This window comes from Ipomoea nil, unplaced genomic scaffold, assembly GCF_001879475.1.
Source record: "Ipomoea nil cultivar Tokyo-kokei standard unplaced genomic scaffold, Asagao_1.1 scaffold1317, whole genome shotgun sequence".
In the NCBI taxonomy this organism is placed as follows: domain Eukaryota; kingdom Viridiplantae; phylum Streptophyta; class Magnoliopsida; order Solanales; family Convolvulaceae; genus Ipomoea; species Ipomoea nil.
Genome location: NW_017617745.1, coordinates 5535001 through 5561651, shown reverse-complemented (window position 1 = coordinate 5561651; position 26651 = coordinate 5535001). Strand labels below are relative to the sequence as shown.

The following is a 26651-nucleotide window of genomic DNA, read 5'->3' as shown; positions in this document are numbered from 1 at the left end:
AAACTCTAATCAGACGCATTTTCTTATATGATTGTATAATAGATTGTATATGCACATAATATTTATTAATATGTATATAGGAAATTATATAATATAATTTCATTAATTATAATTTATATTGATAGATTTTATTGAGCGGTTAGCATTATTATGATTGTTAGAATAATTCTATGTTAGTTTCGCATCATTTAGCTATTCTTTGTGTATATAAAGTCTGTAACCTTATTCTCTAAAATACACTGAAATAAACACTATTATGTGCACTCATCGATTTATAATTAAAAATTACATTTAGAATTTTTTTTTTAAAAAAGCAACATTTAAATTTTGTATTATTATTAGTATAGTGCATAAGTGTATGTATGTATTTATCTAAAAAAAATGTATGTATGTATATTTTTTAAAAATTATAAATATTCATGTTTTGTTAATTTTATAATTTCAGTTTCTTAATTATATTTTATATTTTATTAATTATAATTTAATAAAATTGCCATAAATATTTCCACGGAAGAAATCTTATATTCATTATTGAAAAGGAGATATAATTTAAAAAGTAAATTATTAATTAGATTACCTAATATTTTTTGAAAGTTACTGGCTGTTCATATACTGAGGCTCGGACTTATAATCTTCCAAATAGAAGTCCAACCCGGGTACCATTAGACCACATAGTCTTGGTATTAGATTACCTAATATAATTGTCCTACTAATTGATTCTATGGTTGTATAATTCATATATTTGAAGATTTTTTAAAGCTAAATACCTATTAATTGCCTTAATAATAATTAAGATTATTTTTAGTCAATCAATATTCAATAGTAGTAAAAATATTACTTTGTTTTTTTTTTTTATAAATAAGATATAATATTATTAAATCGAAATAATTAAAAATAATGTATCCATAGTACAAAAGATTTTATAATGCTAATTTTTATTATCTAATAAAATTTGTCAATTATTAAACATTATTTATGGTAATTATGCTAAATTTACAACATCAAATAATATCTCAAAACCAACTTAGTACTTAAAACTGAAATTACTATACAACAATATTTTCCTCAAAATAACAAATAATTAAACTTTATTCCTTCTCAACTTGTTGATCCAGAATTCCTATCCATGTTCACATTTTTAAATAATTTTACACAAAAACAGAATGTAGACACAAATTAATATAAGCTAAGTAAGTTTCACTTCACCCCATAAAATAATGGTTTGAATTTTTTATATTTTCAAAACTCATATAATTTCAAACTTTTCTAAAATACACGTGGAGTTATACATTTTCTTGTATGGAGAATAAATAGTTATTTATGGAGAAGTAACCAAATTTTTTGAAATCCACTTTGAAACTGGACTAAAACATATGTGCACACCAGAAGATTTCAAGCCACTGGTAATATATGATCCAAGTAGTTAGGTTTTCCTACCTACTACCACTCAAACAATTTGGATCATAACTTATGTGATACATTCTCACGTGATTCCAAGCCCAATGAGTAGTAAATAGTCAAGTAAACAGTACTCACTCTTACTTGGACATCACACAATATATTATTTTCTCAAAATTTCATTATTTCTCCACAAATAAATACTTTCTCCACAAAATATAATTTTCTCCAGAATATATAATTTTCTCCAAATACATTTTTCAAAAAAAAATGAAAAAGAAATACAATTTTCTCCACATGATTTGTCCAAAATATAATTATAGTCCATAATCCAGTATTAATACAATACTTCGATATTTCGAGAATCACCACTCACAATATTACCATTTATCGATAAATGTACTTGTGTTCACATGAATAACATATATCATATAATATCACATATAATATCGATACATACAATACTCGGGGAAAATAATAATTTTGGTGAATATAAAATCTTACCCTCGAAGGCAAACTTTCTATCAACCTTAATAGCATCCTAACCACCTTGATAAGAAACCTGTGAATCAAATAAATCCAATAATAATAATAAGCGAAGCATATTATTCATTGATCATCATCATCAATCTCAACAAACATAGATTTAAACAAAAGAATTTGGAGAGTAGAAACAATTACCTGAAGTAGAGATTAAGTGAATGAGTTTTGCTAGGATTGAAGAAAACGTAGGAATATATTGAAAATCATGAACAATCAGTAGTGTTAGGGAAGATGAATGAATGCCAAAGTCTATAAATTTGTATTTATAGGTGAAAATAGTAATTCGAAAGGAAAGTATAATAATTTATTTAGAAAATATAGAAAGTAAAGTAAGTAAGGTAATAAAATTATTATTATTATTATTATTATTATTAGTATATATATATATATATATATATATATATTAATAAATATTAATTGTATATAATTACTATATATATATCACACGGAATATTTACTATATTTAATTATTATTTTACTACCTAATTTATATATTATTAATATCAATATATACATCTAATATATATGTATAATATCACACGTATATATAAATGAATATATTTAATTTTTTATATCTATAATTATTATTTCCATAAACAGAATATATATGAATTTACATAAATGACCATAAGTTTTGGGGGGAAAATTAATTTGGAGGATTTTACTTTTATATATATATATATATATATATATATATATATATATATATATATATATATATATATATATATATATATATATATATATATATATATATAATTAGTTTATAGGTCAATTTTGGCTTATTTGATCATTATTAATTGTTTTATTTGGTTTTAAAATTAATATAAATGTTTGGTTAATTAAGTATTTGTACTCTAAAATGCTAAAATTTAAAAAATTATTCAAAGTAACTTTTTCAATTAGTTTTTTGACAAAAGAAATTATACCAAACAGTTTTGAGCTAACAGCTAATTTACCAAACACTTTTCTACAATCAGCTAATGTTATCAACTAGTTATACCCTCTAATTAACCCAATCAGCTATCAGCTAACAGTCATTTACCAAACAGGACCTTTATTAATTTTTTTGTGTAAAGTGTAAACCACGACGTGGTCCGAGTCTTTCTCTGTGTACGAAAGAAAAATTGAGGGGCAACATTTACACTACAAGAGAGGGCAATATATGTACTGTTTTGAAAATTGATGGACAATATTTACACCACTAATAATTCAGGAGTGAAAATTGAGGGGTATAAATTACAATTTACCCTTTATTTAACTATTATTAAATGATTTTAATTTTAAATATTTAAAATTTAAAAGGGGAAATGATGATTTTAGTCTATTAGTTATGCCTTAATTATACTTAGTCCATAAATTATTGCTCTATACAACTTTTTCCTTTTAATTATGTTGATAGTGGTTGTTTCCGTGCATTACTTATAAATTTTGTTAACATTAAAAATTTATTTTTATTTGTCAAATTGTAAATTTTTTTCTAAGTATTAATTAAAAAAATTTTTCACATTGTTTTTTTTTTTTTTTGAATGTTGCTGACTTTACTACACTAACACTTTTTTTTTTTAATGTTGCTGACTCTACTACATTGAGCCAATAACACCTCCAGGCTCGAACTTACAACCTTTCAAATAAAAATTCAACCCAGGTACTATTAGACCATATAGTCTTAATAACTTTTCACATTGATGATTTCAAGTGAATCACTAAATATAGGTTTATTGTAATCTTAATTACATGGGATTACCTTAGTTTACAATTTAAGCATAATTAATAGAAATAGACTAAAATAGTCATTTTTCCTTTTTAATTTTTTAATTTTTTAATTTTTTAATTTTTTAATTTTTTAATTTGTTAATTTTTTAATTTTTTATTTCAAATTCCTTATCTCTTTATATATTTTATTTTTCACACATTGAGAAAATATATAATATGAATTTCTATATTACACTCACATATCTTTATTATGTAAGGGCAACTGAGTCTTTATATTAATTATTTTTAATAATTTATTTTTCACCATAAATAATATAATCAATATTTCAAGTAATTTTTTTTTCATAAAATTTAAATTCAATTTATTCTCAATTCTTTTTAATAAACTAAATCAATTGATAAATTGTTTATCTCGCATTGCGATTTTAATCATGTCATATTGCAATTTTTATCTTTATATTATAGACAAAAAAATTAAAAACTAATTCTATTTTTGTCTTCAAAAAGCAAAATTTCTCGTCCCGAAGGCCCCACATCCCAGTCTGACATGAATGTAGATGGATAAATTACGATGACTCAACAATTCGTTAGATAAAAGGATCAGTGTTTGGTACTCACAAGGAGCCACCCCACAAGATGGTGAAAAATCTCACAATGCGACTGTCAAGGTTCAGTCTTGCGTCATTGCCTACAATCTGTCACCCATGAACTAACTTATTCCATTTTTATTCTTTAAACCAATTAAACACTGGCATATCATTCATAATGTCTGTTCCTTCAACAAAACAAACAACAAAATAGAATTCGTATGCTATTTATTGTTTACTCTATTCCCTATCGAATAACATTCTTATTGTCTTAGAATAAAATACAAAAATTGACATTTTAGTCCATTAGTCATAACTAAATTATAGACTCGGTCCAAATCTTTACAATATACAAATTTTTCCCTTTAATTATGTTGAAAGTGACATTTTCAATTCATTACTTATAGATTTTGTTAACATTAACAATGTATTCCTAAATTTCCAAATTATTAAAGAACATATTGATTATTTTGTAAAAAAAATTCAATTTCCCTCTATGAATCTTTATATATACGTTACTCTTACTGCTAAACTCTTGCTAAATACTTATTTGTCTTGATTGAAGATAAATTTGAGAAGAAAAAATGACAAGCAATAGATTACTTATGATTGCAGACACGGAATTGTAAGTTTAATATGTTAGTTTATTACAATTTTTTCTTTTGTTGAATGTAATTTACTGTTTCTGATATCTCATTGAGTTCATACTTTAATGGATAATATATTCAATTTAGTTATTTTAATATGTTACTTGATTGTCGGTAAAGGTTTATACAAAAGGTAAATACAGTGGATTACTATTTTAATCTAAACAGTATTTTTATGTATTAATGTAATCATTTTTTCACCATATCATGATATTTTTTTTTTGAAGATACCATATCATGATATTAGTTTTAAATTTAATAAAAATTGGATGGATGAGATAATTATCTTTATTGTTCTTTAGATGAAACAAATAATGAAAAAAAAAAAACATATAATTATCTAGCATTCACCAATATGTAGTCCATACACTCAAAGATTAAATGTAACTTCTACTATCAACATGTGTCGGCGAGTGTCATACCACCACATATGACTCATCCTTGACTTACAATAGTGTATTTGAAAATACTTAATACTGCATTCGTAGATAACACTACACTCAAGATCTATAATAACGCACCCACGTGTGTGCATTATTAATTATTCCCGAATATACTATAAAACGTTTTTAAATAAACTTTCATAATCATATAAAAAAAATGCACTCTCATAATTTTTTTTTTCTTAATTTCAACCTTTAATCATTCTAGATAAACGAATGAGGTTAATTTACACGTTTTCACGGACTACTAATTCTTATGTGAGCCAAGCCCTATATATACACACATTCAACTATTATGATTCTATACTATTAAGACAGGCAAATTATTGTGTTGACCATGGTCCACATAATGTTATGTGGACCATAACAAAAATACATTTGTAATATACTAAATGTACATTATTTTTGTACTGAATGTACATTATACAATATAATGTACACTCAGGACTCAGGATGACAAAAATAATATACATCCCTTAAATACAATGTACATTATTTTTGTACTGAATGTACATTATTTTACAGTAGACAAAATATGATCCACATAACTTGTGTGGACCAATGATTGATTAAGACACCAACATTATCTAAAAAATAATAATAATAATAATAATAATAATAATAATAATAATAAATAATAATAAAAAAACTTGTGACTCTCTTAATCTCTTTTATAGAAACGTGACACTTGTAAACAAATTTGATATGTCTAAGCATCTTGTTAGCATGTCAAAATGAGTTTCAATTATTGGTTAACTAATTGCGCGACTCGCAATTTATCTCTACATTGGCTTTAAGGACGGGGTCCTATGGACATAGGATTAGTCCGACGAAATTGAAATGACTTAAGTATTAAAAAAAAAAGAAAAAGAAGGTTCGAATAGTGTTGTGTAAAAACAAAAGTAAGAAGGTTCCAATAGTGTTGTGTAAAAACAAAAGTAGATGTACAATTCTAAGCAAAAATTTCATTACATTAGAAGAGAAGAGATGAGGCCTAACAATTCAAACTAACATTGTAACTATACCCAACAAGTGGAAATGAATCTCATTCTAATATATTTCACTGAAAAGAAAAACAGAAATGTAAAGGGATCAAATATCACTTTCAAATTATGAAACCTAAAACACTCTTGGCAACTATCTTGATTCTATTCTTGCTATATAAACCCAAAATCAAAAGGGTAAACCAGAGAGCTGCCTACATTCTCGATTTCAGCAAGTTCCGCAGTTCCTTTCTTAGAACCTTTCCAGCTACAGATCTCGGTATCGACCCTCTAAAAATGACCTTTCTCACTTTCTTGTACGGTGCAACCTGCCATTATAGTCGTAACTCCTTGAGCCGTTAAGGAACCATAGTTTCGAGCATGCATGCGTGTGAGAGAAAAAAGAGAGAGAGAGACCTGCTTAGCGACAAAATCGATTACATCTGCCTGGGAAAGTGTGGAGCCATCTCTCTTGACCACAAAAGCCACTGGAATTTCCCCAACTTCTTCATTAATAGCTCTATACAAATAAACGAGCTTCAGGCAAGATAATATATGGCTTCAAACGCTATCAATGAAGTGCTACTTTCATATGAATTCTGGGGAAGCTAATACAAAGCTCCTCAAAACGCTTAAAGCTACCTAAAGTATATTGGCTCAAAGCGAAGGCAGATTGTTGGGCAGAGGCCGGTAAAGGGCCAAGTCCAGCAATTGGTGGCTAGGGGATTGTTGGCAAATTATACTGTGGACCGCGGTCCACAATGCATTGTGGTTCAAGCATCAAATATGCACTGCAGTTTCATTTCAACACAACTACAGTATCATTTTGATATAACTACAGTTTCACTGGACAATATACACTCAAATATGTGAAATTGTTATTCAGTTTCATTTTGTATACACTGCAGTTTCATTTCAACACAACTACAGTTTCATTTCAATTCAATTGCAGTTTCATTTGATAATATACTAAAAATAATACGTGAGACAGTGTCAGTTTAGATACACTATAGTGTCTACCGTTTTGGACCATGGTCCACAACTTTGTGGACCACGGTCCACAGTATAATTGCAAGGAATTGTTGGGCAGAGGCCGGTAAAAGGCCAAGTTTTGGCGTAGTCATAAGCGATTGGTCCTAACAAGTGGTATCTGAGCCAAGTCACAACTTCGATCCCAACAAGAGCAAAAACTGTACAGTTAAGACTGACAGGTGATGGGAGGGGAAATTGTCTTCACGTTTACAATATACAATGACTTAAAGAAAAGTGAATCATGCAATAAATTCCCAATGCTTTTATTTCACTGCACAAATCACGGCTCATGTTGAAAGCGCATGAAACCTCTAATTTGATGCCTTCGAATTCAACACAGACTTCATATAAAAAGAGGTCAAACCATTACTTTTAACTAATTTTTCTCTCGTCTTTCAACTCCTCACTAGAGGACTCTATGTCCTTCATCTTGGTTATTAACTATTTTTAATTCGACCAAATAAATAATAATACTCCGTAATAGTGAGGGTGAAGTTAAACAAGGAACCAGACTTACGAGGTTACTGCAGCATCAATAATATCTGGATGAGACATCAACACAGCTTCTAAATCAGCAGGAGCAATCTGCAGAAGTTACAAAAGAGAAATGCATTTGTGACTCTCAACTTCATCGATAATTCTTAAAATTTTACGGAACCTAGTATAGATATAAAGATATAACTATATAAACCTGAAAGCCGTTGTATTTTATTATCTCTTTCAAGCGGTCAAGCACATAAAGATATCCGTTTTGGTCAAAATATACAATGTCTCCAGTATGAAGCCAGCCATCATCATCTACTGTAGACTTAGTAGCTTCAACGTTATTTAAGTACCCTGGAAAACGAAATGCCAAAGGCCCAAAGTACGATATTACCTTCTCGGGGAAAAACAAATTAGCGAAGGAAAGATAACAAACCCTATGAACAATGAACAATTCGATATACCCTTGACTAAACCTATTGAGAGTTTTGACATCAGTCGTTTTTCACAATACTTTTTGTATTTTGATAGGAAAGATTTACCTTTCATGACACTAGGACCGCGTAGCCAAAGCTCACCCGAGCTGTTGGGTGGCAAGGATGAACCAGTAACCCAATCAACAACTTTAGCTTCTGTGTTCGGTGACAAAAGTCCCACCGAAGAATAATTACGAAGCTTCTCAGTATTATAACCACGTGTTCCAACCGCAGTAGACTCGGTCATGCCATAACCCTAGGACCAAATTGTATAACCAACAATCAACGGGGAGTAATTTTCAGTTTTTTCACCAATTCTATCAAGTATTTTAACGAACGTTTTCACATTCTTATCTACTTCTATAAAAATGATAGAGCAAGGTAGATATCAAGAGTATATAATATATATAAACATAAATGTGCAGTCCAACTATCAGCTTAGACTTTTAGAACCTGAATGAAGTCAACGTCAGGGAAAGTCCGAACGAAGTCTTGAATGCATTTCGTGTTCAACGGAGCAGCCCCACAAGAAACCTGTTTCAAACTCTTCATAGAACGTTGAGCAACGCCCTTTGCTCGTCTCGTCAATGCCATTAGTAATGGCGGGACAACGGGAAAATGAGTAACGCCATATCTGTCGATCGCGCTTACCATCTCATCAGCGTTGAATTTTCTCATCACAACCACAGTAGAACCCAGGGATAACAATCCCATCCCGAACAGAGACAGTCCATACACATGAAACATGGGAATAACATCCAAGTAGACGTTTTCTGTACTTAAATGCTCATACTGTGAAGCTTCAAACCGTACAAACAGTTCAACCGTAGCTATAAAATTCGCATGAGTCAAGACTACGCCTTTACAGTTACCCGTAGTTCCTGAGGAGTAAAGAATCACTGCAGTGTCCTGTTGCTTGATTCTAGGCTTTGGGGCCAATTTGGGATCACAAGAAATTAGGTTATGAAAAGCAGAATCTAATAAATTCGTTTCTGAATCAAACATCAAATGTTCTGGTAAACCTATAATCTGAACACCCAATGTACCCAATTTATCAACTGTTTCAAGGGCAGTGAAAACCAGGCTAACATTACACTCAAAAACCTGCTTCTTTATCTCTACCAAACTACTGAGAGGATTTGCAGTGGTCACAACCGCACCCACACTCAAAACACCCAAAAGAACAACTGGGAAATAAATGGAATTGGGGAGCAGAATCATGACCACATCACCTTGTGAAACGCCCATTTGATGAAGGCCAGCGGCGGTGGACTTGACAAGGGAACGCAATTCCGGATATGAAATCGAAACCGCGGATTGGGAATCGACGAGAGCGGACACCCCACCATGTTTGTGCGAGAAAATGAAAGAAACAATATCGAGAAAAGGGTCGGATGGGAGGTGCACGGAAGGGTGTGTGCTTTTGTATATTCCAGTTTCTACAGAGAACCACTGGGGATAGCAGTTTCCTTTAGCTTCGGCGTTTTGGGTTTCGGAGGGGTTGTTCTGGGCGTTTGCACAGGTTTTCAAGAATGGCGTCGCCATTGAATCTATTTGTTAGTTAAGAGAAATAGTGAAGAGCAGAAAAAAGAGGTTCCAAGCTTTGAGCTTCCACTAGGCGAAGGCAGAGCCATTCGAATTGGATTAGCAGATTGTATTGGGTCCAACAAGCAGACTCTCCACTTCCGCTGATCAGCGCCCAGGGAATCAGGGACTCAAGCTGCTAAATGGTGCAATGGCGGCCGGAGTGGCGGTTAAGAATGGTCGCCAAATTTTGGAGTTTTGTTTTTCAAAGACTTCACAATTCACTTTTAGAACTTATTTTTTAAATATTTTCCTTTGACTTATATTATTGTGACTTGACTATTTTTTATTATTTATCAACAAAATTATTTAAATTTTATAAAATACAAAGACATTTAAAAGGTCGTTTATCAACTTGAAAAATTAAAGAATTTTTCGAAAAAATAAGAAATTAAGAAGTGGAAAATATAAAAATTGAAGAAGTTATTTACTAAAGGAATAAGGGTCAAATAGGTCACCGAACTACTCACAAGAATACAATTAGGTCACTGAACCTAAAAAGCTTACCATTAGATCCCTAAACTAATCAATTTCATCCAATTTGTTCATTTTTCAGGTTTTTCAAGTTACTAACAGAGTAACAGGTTACCCCTCCACTAAGATGCATATGTGGCATTTAAAAAAATTATTTTTAAATTATTTTTTTTTTTGAAAACGTTAAATTAGTTTTTTTTTTAATGTTTAATAACTAAAAACTAAAATAATTTATTTTTAAATTAAATTTTTTAATATTTAATAAATAAAAACTAAAATATTTTTTTTTTTTGAAAATAAAATCCAAACCTTGTACGACGTCTTAACAAATTATTTTATTTTCAAAAAAAAATTATTTTAATTTTTATTTATTAAACATTAAAAAAACTAATTTAAAAATAAACTATTTTAATTTTTATTTATTAAATATTAAAAAACTAATTTAAAAATAAATTATTTTTTTAAAAAAATTACACATATGCATCCTAGGTGGAGGGGTAACTTGTTAGCAACTTGAGAAACTTGTAAAATGAACAAATTGAATGAAATTGGTTAGTTTAGAGACCCAATTGTAGATTTTTTAAGTTCAGTGGTCTAATTACATTCTCGTGTGCAGTGGCCTATTTGATCCTTATTCTTTTACTAAATTTCTTCTTTTAAATTTAATCTCTATCTCCATTATTTCACTTCTTATATAAATTTGGAGATTTGATAATAAGCTTTCTCCAAATAGAGGAATAGACATGGATGAACAATAATTCAGGCGAATAGTGCGTGAGGTCTTAAGATCGATTTTGCGTGTGGCTTTGTCTGTTTCCTGTTTTTCCCTCCTTTCTTTCTTCTTTTTTTTTCCCCTACGTCTTCCTCTTTTTTCATTTCTTTCTTATTATTATTATTATTATTATTATTATTATTATTATTATTATTATTATTATTATTATTGCAAATGGTTTCTGGTTTCTTCACTTTTGTTTTAATTTGTTAGATGCAATTACAAAATTCGAATATAGATTTCTTATACCTCTACAAATAATAATATTTATTTTCATAAAAATGTACACTTATTGCTTTAAAAAATCACTTTTGTATTTTTATACATGTTATTATTGCGTATTTTATTTTGTAATCATTTGTAATTTATTTAGTGTAAGGTTTTTATTGGTGTATTGAAATTATTATTATTATTATTATTATTATTATTATTATTATTATTAGAGAAATGAAAAACTGGAAGAATAGAGAATGAAAATTAGAAAACTGGAGAAATGGAAAAGTGCAGAAATGGAGAAGGAAAATTGGAGGAATAGATAAATGGAAAAATATAGAAATGAAGTAAACGACCCATAAGTCTTTAATTATGATTTTTTTAAATAAAAATATAACGAGTCGGCTCACTTTGTATAAAAAAAATCAAAATATCCTTGTATTTACCGACATTTCAACGATTTTGTTGACGGAAAACAAAAAATAGTTATACAATAATAATACTAAGACTAAAGGAGGCTATTCTCAAAAAAAGAAATATTAAAAATGGACAACCACCTATAAATTGAAGACAAAAAATTGAATTAACTTGTTTTTCAAATAAGACATTTTTTAATGAATTGAGTTGTGTAGATATGTAATTAAATGTGGAGTAATTTTGTTCGTATGAACAACTCAGTTGGTCATAGGGGTTAAGTTTGAGAATAATGTATGGAGTAATTTTTTTTTTTTTGTCGGATGAGGCTAGAGTAAGTTGGACTAGTTTCAACCCAAGATACTAGTGTAGTATGCTAAAACAAATGTTTTCAAAAGGAAAATGATTATTGTAAACAATTTTTTTTTTTTTTTTGTGATGTGTAATACAACTCTTTATATTAATTAATTATCTATAGATTTTTTACGGCAATATTTTCTCTTTTTTTTTATGATTTTTTTATCCGTTTAATACGTAAAACGCTCAAGTCCTTTTTTAGAAAAGAGATTGACCAAAGAGAATAAAGACGGGTGCAAGGAACCTGAACATAAATGTTACTCGTCCCTTTAGGTTGAATTAGTCTAAGTAGAAAAAATCACCCAATCAAGACAGAATATGCATCCCAACAAGAGAAGTGCGCACAACAATCGCTGAAGAATAAAGAAGTATATGTTCTGTTTAGGGACATTTTGACCAAAAATGTATGCACTAGGTAAACTGCACTAGAAAACTTACATTTTTGAAAGTATGAAAATGTATTTTTCAAAAATTTGTACCATCATAGACCTAAACTATTGTAGTTGCACTATTTTTTGTATTGTTTATATGATATTTTGACAACTCGCTGTGGTAAAATTGAGCTTAAGATATCATTCCATTCAACTAAGGAATCAAGTTCAGATAATTAATATTAATAATTTTAATTATACTAGCATTCAATCAATTTATCATTATATTACTTGTTGACAGTATATTTGGCCATATTTGTAAGTATAATAACTCTACCACAACGTAACAACCATCCTAAAAGCCTCCCACTCTAGTGAACTAATAATCTTGAATTGAAGTTTCTCATCATCAGTCCCAACATGGGTGGTGGGGAATCAATTGGCTAGCACCAAAAGGTTAAGGGAATAACATGTCTCACCAAAAGGTCAAGGGAATCACATGCCAAGTTGAGAGCAAAAAGTGTGACAATTCTTGTAATACCAATAATCATTCTTAGTTTTTTTTTTTTTTTTTTTTTTTTTTTTTTTTTTTTTGCATAAATTGTTGTTAATGAATGGTAATTCTAGGTGAATCTACCTTAGAACAATTTTATTTTATTTTTATAATCAAAACCTCGATCTTGTTGCACATTTTAGCAAAAAATTGTCATTTAAGTGGTTATTTTGTGGTATAAATATATGTAGATCCATTTCAAATATGTATCGGGTTAAAGTTGATTAAAATCCTTCATACTGAGACGAAGAGAAAGATATATTGTACATTCAATACGGATAATTGGTAAATAAGAAATTGATTTTCAAAGTAGACTCATTTGAATTGGGAAATGAAGGTGGAAATAATGTTTGGGAGAAGCTTTTGTCCAGATTGGTTTGGGAAGTGGATTTGTACCAATATATATATATAATACCATTTTGAAGAGAATTTGAATTGTATAGCTTAGAGGCTCTTTCTTGTGTAACATGTGTACTAGCAACCTGCGGAAAAAACTTTTATTTTTTTCCTTTCACTCTTCCCTCCCGAAATATCATTTTCTCGGTTTTAAAGAGAGTGTGTGTAACACACGTTTTGAAATTTTTCCTCCTTTCTTTTGTTCTAGTATAATTTTCTAAAATTTGAATCATGTTCACACACACACACACACACACACACACACACACACACACACACACATATATATATATATATATATATATATATATATATATATATATATACACACACACACACACACTTATCCGGCCTACATAAGCTATGAATGAAAATTGTAAATCTGGATTAATCAATAGAGTCACAGAATACAACTGAATAAATACAATACAAGAATTACAACAAGACTGGGATATATACCCAATATGACTATAATACATAGAGTCATAATATTCCCCCTCAAGCACAGTGTAGATTAATAACATGTAGCTTGTCTTTAAGAAATGAAAAACGAGGACCATTGAGAGCTTTAGTAAATATATCTTCAAGCTGATCTTTGGAAGAAATAAAATTGACTTGTATATCACCAATAGTGACTCTGTCTCGAACAAAGTGATAATCAATCTGCACATGTTTGGTGCGAACATGGAATATAGGATTTGCACACATATATGTAGCACGAACATATATTGTTAACATATATGTAATTGATTACGTTATTTTGTATTCACAAGTTCCTTTCAAATATTGTAGTCACACAATATTAGCAAATTAGGATTTGATGACCTTATTTGTGTTCTCAAATTCCCTTCTATAATTGTTATGTGACAATTTATATTCTAGAAGTTTATAATTCCAATATTAAAAGGATTAATATTTGATGCACTGTCGGTGTATAGATGCTATACACCAGTGTTGAATGAGGAGGTGACACATCATTAAAAAATAAAATCAATATTAACCGGGTCTTTTTTTTTTTTTTTTTTTTGAAAAATATCTAAGACTTGTATTTTTTTAGAAAACTCTTTTATTTCTAATTAACAAAATATATCTACTTTCCTACACATATTTATTACTTAATTATTATATATGTCTAATTATCTAATTATTAATAATGATATTAATATCCAACTGTTGAAACTTGTTAAAAGAATTCTAAATTGCAGTAGTTATAGTTGCATCTTGATATGTAATTATTGTTTTTGGATGGCATCCATCCATTGCTCCTAACCAAGTATTCAATACCAAAACAAATGATTCTGCTGTCTCATCTCATAAGTCATAACAGAGCACAACCAAATAAAATGGACTGGTAATGGTGATTGACTCCAGCGAAAAGAACAAATGGTATTTTATACCTATTTGTCAAATAAGTTGGGTCAAAAGTCATAACATCTCCAAAAAATTTATAAGCCACTCTACACCTAGAATCAACCCAAAAATAACTCGCTAGTTGACCTTCTGTATCCATTTGTATTGCATAACAAAATACTGAATTTTTAGATTGACACTCCTTAAAATAATTCAACATTGCTTGTGCATCTCCTTTCTCAAGTTGCTTTTTCCTTTTGTTACTTAAATAATTTTTAATATCATCTCGTTCTTTACAACCGACACTATCTATTCCTCCAGATTCAGTAACCAAAACTGACATTATTTTACTAGGGCGAATTCCAGATTCATCAAGCACGTCGATCAAATTCCTTTGAGATTTTATCCTCTTTCTATGAACTTGATGAAATCGAGCACTACTAGGAGAAACAAGCACATGACTATGATCTATCTTTAGTAAATTTAGATATTATCCATTTGTCTTCGTCTTTTCTAGATACATAAATCATGGCTTTGCATCCCATGCGTGTTTCATCAGATGGAGTTTTTGTCCTGTTGTCTCGCTCTAAATATTTTTTTGCACGGTAACCTTGCTTTGAACAAACAAACTCTTATCCAATAATCATTTGATTCTTTCTAGACTTTACTACTATGCGGTTTTTGCGAATTTCAAAACCTTCATGTTTTGCATAATTAGTATAGCACATTAAAGCATCATCTAGTGATTGAAACTCCATTCCAACACATAACTTTATTGTGTCATTATTCACAGAGTTAATTCCAGCATGGGTCCTCCAACTTTCATGATTTTCCACAATTGATCATTGACTTTTAATTTGAACAATTTAGACACTTGACTATCAAAATGTTTCCAATGTTGGTCCTTCCGTCCAAGATTGGTTAAGTAGACGTTAAAATGAGGGCTAAAATAGTCTTTTAACTGGCCCTGCATATAATACATCGTCCATCTTCTCCATATACCCTTTTTCTGTTAACTCTTTGCCATGGCGATGTCGTTCTCCTCCATCCATAAAAATATGTACCTGTAGTTCAATAGTTGACTCAAAGGAAGACTGTGATGATGCTGAAAAGAGGTTTACAGAAATTGACATCGCTAAGAGGGAGCTACCAATGAAATGCATTGTATTTACAAACTACTTCTCAAAGCATCTTTAAATTTCCACATAAAATTTTCTAAGAAATAAGTACAAATTATGGTGGTACTCAAAACATAAATCAGTTTCCAGTTTGCCAAGCACGCTTGATCAAAGGAAATCAAGTGAGCAACAAAGTTAAGACTCTTAAAATGTATTTCAATATAAACATAACAAATAGTAGCACCAGGCATCAGCAGATCATGACAAGAAATTACTTATCTATCACACCAACAAAATACAAATTCAGTTGGCTACAACACTTCTCCCTACATTCATGATTCATACATTACAGAATACAAAAATTTCGATAGATAAGAGCGAGAAATTTTAGTATCCAAACATATATGATTGTGTGTGTACCTTTGTGACAGAGATGGCAAACGCCATCATAAACGACGACGCCGTGTTGAAGCAGAGTCGGAATCGTATCAGTCTTGGAAACCGCGGCGTCGTCGTCGTCGATCAGAAGATCCTCTTCGGTCAAGATGGTAGCGGCGCTGGAAGACATGGCCACGGCATTGGACGGCGGTGGAGATGTCGACGGCGACTTCGTGGAGAAACTACGGTAAATCGGCGGCGTGGAAACGAAACTCAAGCACCCTCTCAGCGATGTCAATGTCCGCAAACCTCTTCTTAGCATCATCACAGTCTTCCTTTGAATCAACTATTGAATTACAGGTATAGATTTTCATGGTGGAGGAGAACGACGATGTCAGCCATGGCTACGGGTTAATTAACAGAAAAAGGAGTATTTTGATTTTAATCGTGTATATGGTGAAGAAGTACAATGTATTATACCTAGAGCCCGTTAAAAGACTATTTTAGCCCCAATTTTAACGTTTAATTAACTAGCCTTGGACAGAAGGACCACCATTGGAAACATTTTGATAGCCAAGTGTCTAAATTGTCCAAATTAAAAGTCAATGACGAATTGTGAAAAATCACGATAGTCGGAGGACCAATGTTGGAATTAACTCTTATTCACATCACTCTTTTGCATTCACACTAATTTTTTGTTCAATTTCACCTATATTGAATTCACCATTATTCACCAATTCATCATGATTATTTTCACTCAATTCTGTAGTAATTTCACAACCATGATCTTCTTCAATTTCGACTATATTATAGTCTTTATCATGGCAAGTAGCCATTATTAATCTATAAAGAAATATATACAGGGTTTATAACACAAGTAAACCCATGGATAGTGGTATATTTCAAGTTTTTTTTTTGAATGTTGGTATATTTCAAGTTAAAGACTATTGTCACCGAGTACCAAAATAGTAAAAAGAGAAATCATATGAGAGATTAAAAATATAGTCATTACAATGTTCGATCATCATTCTTAGCCACTAACAAAATTATACATATTATGCTCTTAAAATTTAAGACCCAAAACGCATAAATCAAGTTATAAACTCAACCTTTTCACTTTATATCAAAACTATAATTTTTTAGAGTTTACAAATTACAAAAAATAATAATAATAAAAATCAATAGCTTACAAGAGAATTTCAACAATAAAAATAGATACAAAAAACAACTTATCGAAAAAAACTCTTTACTAATGGAATACTAATAAAGATTCTGACAGAGATAAAAGATTGACTGGTTGGATTTTTCTGACAGAGAAAATTTGGATTTTGATGAATATGTATTCTTACAAAATACCTTCAAAAGAAAAGTATTCTTACAAAATGCGCCAAGCACTTTATCCTTAGATGACATGTAATGACCTTTCTCATGTAAGAGGTTATGAGATCAAGCCTCAGTGAAAACATTGTTGATTCTTTGTGCTTAAAATCCATAATTATAAATATAATAATTAAGAAATTTATTTTTACATATCAATTATAATTCTTAATTTAGAATTCTTTAATTTTAGTGTCCAAAAATAAATTTATTTTTAAATTTCGATAGAATCAAGAATAGGAATTTATTTGTATATTAGTTTCAGCGGTTGGATATTAATATCATTATTAATAATTAGACAATTAGACATATATAATAATTAAGTAATAAATATGTTTAGGAAAGTAGATATATTTTGTTAATTAGAAATAAAAGAATTTCCTAAAAAAATACAAATTTTAGATATTTTGTAAAATAGACCCGGTTAATATTAATTTTATTTTTTAATGATGTGTTACCTCCTCATTCACCGCTGTTGTATAACATCTATACACCGACAGTGCATCAAATATTAATCCATATTAAAAATATATACACAATTTATACGTCAGTTAGGACCAAAATTCACCTTATAGGGTGAATCATATTCCATGATATAACAACTCCCCAATATGAATACGATTAATTTAATTATGTGGGGTCTTAGTATTTAATTGAGAATACTTTTGGTCAAACAAAATAAAACGAAAAAGGAAAAAAATTAAATTTAAAACAACTCTAGAGTAGTTGATGAACTAAAAACGTGATTTTATTTCTAGAACTAAATAGAATACCAAAAATATACTCAGTATTACAGAAAGTTGGTTTGATTCCATCCCAAATATAGGCCCGGAATTACGGCGATTAATTAGCGATTTTGTCATTATCATTGCCACGCCTCCTCTCTCCGCCGCCCCTGCTCGGTGACCACCTTTCCGGTGGCAACTCAAAAGTCAAAATCTCCAAAATATACAGAAAAGTTCAAATCTCCAAAATATACAGAAAAGTTCTCCTGTAACGCACTCAACAAATGACTCATCACGAACCGACTCACATGCAGCCAACCCACAATCCCCTTTCAATTTCTCCACGTTCTTCTGCTCTTAATCTTTGAAACTTGAAGGGGGCATTACTGTATTAGGCAACTGAAAGCCCCAGTAATCAACTCCATTTGCGTTACTGAGTTCATACGCCTGGATTTCTTTAAGAAAGATACCACCTTTTTGGTTCTTTGTGTTTCTGTTTGTTGTGGGTTGAGGCATGGCGACTCTGGGGGATATTGGGGTGTCAGCGTTCATAAACATAGTGACTGCCTTTGCGTTCTTGCTTGCCTTTGCTTTGCTCAGGATTCAGCCCATCAATGACAGGGTTTACTTTCCCAAGTGGTACATTCTTGGAAGGAGGACTAGCCCCGGGCAAAGTCGCAACTTTGTTTCCAAATTTGTTAACCTCAATCTCAAGACTTACCTTACCTTCCTCAACTGGATGCCCCAGGCTCTGAAGATGAGCGAGTCTGAGATTATCAGTCATGCTGGGCTTGACTCTGCTGTCTTCTTGAGGATTTATATCCTTGGGTATACCAAAATTTCCTCTTTTTTGATTTGGGTGTTTGCGATAATTGGTTGTTTGGAGTGATACCCTATCTTTTCATCCTCTGATATTTGCTGTTTTAGTGTAATTGGTGCTTTCTTGTGCTTAAAATTTGATCCATGGAGTAGTTTTCTCTTAAGTTGCATCTCCTACTTGTTTATTGGTTGCTGCATTTTGCATATATTCAGTTTGCATACCAAAGATTAAATCTTTCAAGGTTCTGTTTCCCTGCAAGGTTTTGTGTGTGTTTTTGGAATTCCCAAATGATGGCCTTTTCAGGCCAAGCTGATGTTTCGTATTTCTTTGACAGTTTAAAAATATTTGGACCGACTGCTATTGCAGCTCTATTGGTTCTTATCCCAGTCAATATGTCAGGTGGAACATTATTTTTCCTCCGCAAGGACCTGGTTGTTAGCGACATTGACAAGTTGTCCATATCCAATATCAGCCCCAAATCTTTGAAGTAAGCTTGTTCGAGTTGTTTCCTGTTCATAGCTTGATTTATCTACATTATGCTCCGTTTGATTTTATTTCCTCTGAATTTTATATTGCTATGTAATAGAGTTTGGGATTTTGTAGTAAATGCCACTTGTTAATAACACGTAATTTTAACATAAGGAATAAGTATGAATGTTGATGAAAAAGTAAAACCTCCACAACCAATTCGAAAGTGATGTCCCCAAGTTGAAAAAAGTTGAACTTTAGCAACATGGAAGGGAATAAAATAAGCCTTATATTGGGATAGTGTGCGAGCTGTGAATTGCACATGTTGTGCATATATCATTACTTTTATTGAGAGTTTTCTCCTTTACTTTTTAAATCTTTTGTGCTTCTTGTGAGTTCTATATGTTTAGTTGGGTCTGGCATTAAAAAGAGAGCTTCTATGGTTGATTCAGGTTTTTTGTGCACATAGCAATGGAGTATTTGTTCACATTTTGGACATGTTATATGCTGTACAAAGAATACGGTAGAGTGGCGTCAATGAGATTCAAATTTTTGGCTTCACAGGGCAAGCGGGCTGAACAATTCACAGTGAGTAAAAATCAATTGATTGTTGCTTTGCGAGAGGGAATGCAAATGTTGGTTGACAAGATTGAATTTTTCTACCCAGATTCACTAATTTCACTTTTGGCCACTCAAGTATAGTGCCAATGACCTTGTGGTCTAGTGGCATGAAGTGACTCTCCCATACGGTTGAGCCTCAGTGAGGGCGATATTGACTCTTTGTGCTTCAGTAGGTTGAGAAAGTAGTTATGAACAGATATTGCATTGTAACAGAGTCAGTAGTACACAAAATTCCACCTTTTGCCCATTCGAGTATAGTGGTATGATAGGGGATGTCACTATATTTGATGGACTAAAGCGAGCCATTTTTCAAGTAGATGGCTATATGTGTCTAAATTGAAAGTTCTGAATCTTCTGATGATCATGTCAAAAAGTGGAATTAATTCATTTATGATATATTATAGGCTGTTTATGAATCTTGTTGAAAAAGCTCTCCTTTATTCTGTTTGATGTGTACTCTTTCTTCGAGTAATCTTTTCTTATGATGTCTCTCAGGTTCTTGTCAGAAATATACCACATGAATCTGGCCGCTCAATATCAGATCGGGTGGAAAACTTTTTTAAGAAGAATCACCCAGATCACTATCTTTGCCACCAGGTATCATACTACTACTTGTTTTTATTATTTTCTTGACTTGGTCTGTTTGTAGACTTGTAGTCATCTGTATAGGTTTTCATATACTCCTTGTAATGCTGTTTCTTGCATATATAAGCTTACTTTGATCCAAGTTACTGCGTTTACCTTTATTTAGGCCGTCTATAATGCAAACAAGTTTGCCAAACTTGTTAGAAAACGAAACAACCTTCAGAATTGGCTGGATTACTACCAGATAAAGTTTGAAAGAAATCCCGACAAGAGACCAACCACAAAGGTTTGCAATAAAAATTATATGATCAGCATGTTCTGCTCATGTTGACGAAATCTGTTGTCTAATGCAATAATGTTCCTCTAATCCTCAGACAGGCTTTCTTGGACTTTGCGGTGAAAAAGTTGATTCCATTGACTACTATAAACATCAAATTAGAGAGATGGACAAAAGAGTAAGTTTTGACTGCTAGTTTCTTTTGATTCATATATTATTAGTGATCAATCAAAGAAATAGTTTTTTGCCCTTTTCGTTTTATCCACTCCATATAAATTTTACGCATATATTCTGTGTTTCCATTGTCCCAGTTGACAATCAAGCGCGAGAAGATTCTTAAAGACTCAAACTTTGTCACTCCAGCTGCATTTGTATCGTTCAATTCAAGATGGGCGGCTGCTGTTAGTGCTCAAACGCAACAAAGCAAGAATCCCACATTGTGGCTAACGAATTGGGCCCCCGAGCCTCGGGATGTATATTGGAAGAACGTGTCAGTGTCGTTTCTTTCTCTAAGTGTCCGGAGACTGGTGATAACCGTATCGTTGTTTGCTTTGATCTTCTTTTACATGATCCCGATTGCTTTCGTGCAATCACTGGCGAACTTGGAAGGTTTGGAAAAGGTTGCGCCTTTCCTTCGGCCATTAATTGAATTGAAGGTCATCAAGTCTTTTCTACAGGGTTTCCTTCCCGGTTTAGCCCTTAAAGTGTTCTTGTTTGTTCTTCCAATGATTCTGATGATCATGTCAAAGATCGAGGGACACGTGGCATTATCGGTGCTCGAGAGGAGAGCTGCTGCAAAGTATTATTATTTTATGTTGGTGAATGTGTTTTTAGGGAGCATTGTGACGGGAACAGCTTTCGAGCAACTCCATGCTTTTCTTCACCAATCTGCTACGCAAATACCGAGGAACATTGGAGTATCGATACCTATGAAAGCTACGTTCTTTATTACGTATATAATGGTTGATGGGTGGGCTGGCATTGCTGGCGAGATTCTCAGGTTGAAACCTTTGGTCATTTTTCATCTCAAGAATATGTTCTTGGTGAAAACGGAGAGGGACCTGGAAAAGGCAATGAACCCTGGGAGCGTAGATTTTCCCGAGACTCTCCCGAGCCTTCAACTATACTTTCTTCTGGGAATCGTCTATGTTGTGGTCACTCCAATTCTTCTTCCTTTCATACTCGTCTTCTTCGCCTTAGCATACCTCGTATACCGTCATCAGGTTGGCACATTTCTTTTCATTGCTATTGTTTTTGTTTTTTTGGGTCAGGCCATGAGGTGTCCTGAGCAGACCCTAATTGTAATCAGGTTGGCACATTTCTTTTCGTTGCTATTATTTTTGTTTTTTTGGTCAGGCCATGAGGTGTCCTGAGCAGACCCTAACTGTAGGAGGCACCTTTAAGCCCGAGGTGTCCTGAGCAGACCCTAACTGTAGGAGGCACCTTTAAGCCCGTACCATACTCAGACTAATCCCCATTCGCACCGGGCGGGCCCAATTAAGGGCAAAGTGCTGGCCAGATTGGTTTTTCCATACGAGAGGGGGTTCGAACTCCCGACTTTTCTTAAGGGATGAGAGTGCACGGCCACTCACCTAATCAAGCTAAGATCTTAAGCGGTTGACATTAATGACTATAGCGATGCACTCGTATTTCTGATTATGGCTTTGTAAATGTGCAGATTATCAATGTATACGAGCAACAATATGAGAGTGCTGCTGCGTTTTGGCCTCATGTTCATGGTCGCATAATAGCTAGCCTATTGATATCTCAACTGCTTTTGATGGGTTTACTTAGTACCAAAAAGGCTGCTAAGTCGACTCCTTTGCTTGTTGTGTTGCCAATTCTGACATTTGCGTTCCACAAATATTGCAAGAACCGATTCGAACCTGCGTTCAGAAAGTATCCCCTTGAGGTAAGTTTTGTTTACTAGTTGATGAACTTTATATTTTCAAGGTATCTTTTATGATTAGGACTGATGTTGTTGAGCATATATAATATATAAACATAAATGTGCAGTCGTACTATCAGCTTAGTTTTTTAGTCGAGAAGAAAACCTGTTTCAAGTTGGTATCAGAGTCAATCCAATGCAAGAGGTCATGAGATTATAGCCCACGTGTTGCTTGAGCATATAATCTAACTATCAGCTTAGGTTTTTAGTTGAAGTGGAGCATATGCTTCAATTGCTAGAAATGATGACGGCTACAGAATTCGTTCGTGTAACTACAAGTGATATTGTTCTTTAGTTGTCAAATTTGTAGTTACCCACCCACCACCCAACCACGTTAACCGTAGCGTTTGGTTGGAAGGAGGGAATTAGAGGGGGAAGGAATTGTAATTCTGTGCCAAAAGAAGAAGGTGGGAATTTAAATTCCATTGTTTGGTAAGCAAGAATAGAATTGCTAAGGATTGAAAGGGAAAAAAATGAATAAAGACTAACATGCCCTTGTATAATACGGAGTAATAATAATAATATTATATTATAATAATAATAATAAGGGTAAAATTGTAATTTACTGTCCCGCCTGTGTCCAACCAAATAATGAAATTTTTATTCCATGGAATTGCAGTTCCATCCTACCAAACGCGCCATTTTGAAATGACTATTCTAGTAGGCTAATAGTTGATTTTGAAAAAAGGATGCATTTATCATTAGTGTATATTTTTCTCCATCTTTTCCAGGAAGCAATGGACAAGGACTTGCAAGACCATGCTTGTGAAATCGACGCCAATATGAAAGCATACTTGGCCGACGCATATCTGCACCCGATTTTCCACTCATTTCAAGAAGTTGAATTGGCCGAGGTTAAAGCCGAAGACAAAAACCCGGATCACGTCCCGAGTCCCGTAAGCGAGCACCTCAGCGCTCCCTCTCCATCTCGTGCTGCCCATCACCGTGAAAATGAGGCGTCGTCGCACAATGCCCAACACTATGAAGTTGGGCAACCTGGTGATGATATATTTCACTATGAATATGAGCAATCACATAACATATATCATTATGAGATGGGGTCACAACATCATGGATACCATTATTGATCTTATTGGTAAAGATGGATTGTTTTGATGGTGGGGTTTTAGGTAGATATATCTGACAGAAGTGTTTTTAGACAATTTAACATTTAGTTATTAGTAATCTGCCCCATAAGCCTGTTGTACAATTTTGACCATGATGGGTGAATGGAGTTTTTTTTTTATGTTTCTTAAACTTGCATTAGGGTTGCTCAACTGTTGTAATGACTAATGAGTTCTAAAGAAAGGCTATTACTTGCTTCTTAACTTGTCTACAAATGTGGAAGTGTTATAATTCCTTTGTCCCATTTTATCTCTCTACTTACTATTTATTGGTCAAATTAACCCATTGTTCTTTGTTTATTTTCATTAGTATTTTTAACTTATTTTTGATTTTTTTTTTTGTGTGTGTGTGTGTGTTTAATAGTACTTTTAGCATAATTTCTAAATAGGATTAATTCCACCAGAGGTCCCTTGTCTTTGGTGGCAATTTCAAATTTAGTCCCAGACTATTGTTTTTGCCATTAAACATCTTATACTATTGTTTTTGGACACTTTTAGTCATTTTCATGACTTTTTCTATTTTTAGTAAGTGCATTTTTGTCTCTTCATATTTTTCTTTTGTTATTTTTTCAATTTCAACCAGTTTAATTGGTTTAGGACTTTACTAAAAACCGGTTGAAAAATATGGTTACTAAAAATCAGAGGTTACCTAAAGTTCTAAACCAATTAAACCGGTTGAAATCGAAAAAATAACAAAAGAAAAATATGAAGAGACAAAAATGCTCTTACTAAAAATAGAAAAAAAAAACATGAAAAGGATTAAAAGTGTCCAAAAAATAATAGTTTGAGATGTTAAATGGCAAAAACGATAGTTTAGGACTAAATTTGGACCTCTGGTGGAATTAACTCTTTCTAAATATATAATTTTTTTTTTTTGGCTAAAAACTCCCAAATTTGGATCTCCAAATAACTTACTCCATTGTCCAACCACCACCTCCGCAGCATGTTTGGTTGACAAAATAGATCGTATTCTATCAGAATTCAGAAATGGAATAGACCAAGGCGTAAATAATATAATAATAATAATAATAATAATAAATTATTATTATTAAATGAGACTAATTGATCAATCATTAAGACTAATTACTTATTAAATTATTATATTAGTATAAAATATAAAATAAGTGCAAAATAAAATACGAAATTAAATAAAATTAAACTTTCTCAATTATTTTAATTTTTAAGTCTAAAGAATCAACGCTCCCACCACTAAGGTTAAATCCAGTAACCACTGATTCAGGGTCAAATCCATGATTTTTCTGAGTGGCCTGGAGTGAAGTTCAAATGAATTAAAAAATGTCTATGACAAAATATCAAAATTTAATATGAATCACAAATATATTTTCTTCTCCCATCTTGTGAAGGGTTAGAAAAGCTAAAATAAAGGGGAGTGCGATTGGTGGGATTTGATCCTAGGACATATAGCATAAAATTTTTAGAAACAACCAACTAAGCTACGTAGACATTGTTTGCAAAAAAAGGAAAAAAAGAACATTTAATGATTTAAATATAAATTTTAATTTTATACATATACTACTATTTACTACTACTATATATGTGTATATATACACATACATGTATATAAGGGAGGGGTAGGGTGGGTGAGGGGGCCGGGGCAGCTGTCCCCATTACCCTCTTCCGGATCAGCCTCTACACCCATTTAGAATAGTAACAGTTCCATCCCACTACATAACAATTGACATTCATTATAATAATCTAACTACATTAAATATATAAATAGTGTTTATCTACCAAATTGTCTAAATCCATTGAAATTTAATTTGTTTAATTAAAGAAGTGCACTTCTTTAGGAAAAAAAAAAAAAGTTGCACATGTTTATCTAAGTTTTTTTTTTTTTTTTTTTTTTTTTATAAATAAAATTTCTTGGGGGTACTTTCCATATGTATTTGGCAAAGAAAAAGAAAAACAAGAATACGATGTAAACGACATCTGGGTCGTTCAATCATTAAAAACGTATACAAATTGAAGAGGAATTATATATGTAGTGGCTTTTATGTGTTCAACTCCAATATGAAAACGGAGTTTAATTAATTATTTCAATAAATAAATAAATAAATAAAAATTGGGAAGGTACGTTACAATTGTATCCACAATCATAAGCTTTTTCCCCTACCTCCACTCCATTATTATTTCCTTTTCTATTATGGAGAGAAAGAGATGAAAAAAAAGGGAATCTTATCTCATACAAAAAGGGGAAGGAAGGGATCAAGATAATGCATGGGAAACTAATATCACAAATAGTGGGAATGCATGCAAATTGCATGTTTTCAAAAGATGAGCTTCATTTCTTTCAAAAGTTTTAGTAGTATATATATACACAAATGTTATCCAATAATTGCAAGTAATCATTTGCAATTTAATGATTTATACGCAACAGCCTTAACGGATTGAGTTGAT

At 31.7% G+C, this 26651-nt stretch overlaps 3 protein-coding genes across 3 annotated transcripts; 1 reads left to right on the top strand and 2 right to left on the bottom strand.

Annotated features, from left to right (window-relative positions):
* Nucleotides 1–6261: 6261 nt before the first annotated feature.
* On the bottom strand, nucleotides 6262–10080 carry LOC109185149 (4-coumarate--CoA ligase-like 6). The gene is made up of 6 exons (XM_019335127.1): nucleotides 8762–10080; nucleotides 8375–8564; nucleotides 8041–8186; nucleotides 7867–7934; nucleotides 6735–6837; nucleotides 6262–6646 (listed from the first exon to the last, which is right to left on the bottom strand). The coding sequence occupies exons 1-6, from the start codon at nucleotides 9851–9853 to the stop codon at nucleotides 6533–6535; spliced, it is 1713 nt and encodes a 570-aa protein (XP_019190672.1). The 5' UTR covers nucleotides 9854–10080; the 3' UTR covers nucleotides 6262–6532.
* A 5622-nt stretch (nucleotides 10081–15702) lies between these two features.
* On the bottom strand, nucleotides 15703–16716 carry LOC109185323. Its single transcript, XM_019335297.1, has 2 exons — nucleotides 16331–16716; nucleotides 15703–15856 (listed from the first exon to the last, which is right to left on the bottom strand). The coding sequence occupies exons 1-2, from the start codon at nucleotides 16611–16613 to the stop codon at nucleotides 15750–15752; spliced, it is 390 nt and encodes a 129-aa protein (XP_019190842.1). The 5' UTR covers nucleotides 16614–16716; the 3' UTR covers nucleotides 15703–15749.
* A 1807-nt stretch (nucleotides 16717–18523) lies between these two features.
* On the top strand, nucleotides 18524–24355 carry LOC109185154 (CSC1-like protein At1g32090). Its single transcript, XM_019335132.1, has 9 exons — nucleotides 18524–19218; nucleotides 19545–19697; nucleotides 20131–20266; nucleotides 20795–20896; nucleotides 21051–21170; nucleotides 21259–21339; nucleotides 21473–22384; nucleotides 22840–23073; nucleotides 23841–24355. Exons 1-9 carry the CDS (start codon nucleotides 18905–18907, stop codon nucleotides 24195–24197), a joined length of 2409 nt encoding a protein of 802 aa, XP_019190677.1. The 5' UTR covers nucleotides 18524–18904; the 3' UTR covers nucleotides 24198–24355.
* The last annotated feature ends 2296 nt before the right edge of the window (nucleotides 24356–26651 follow it).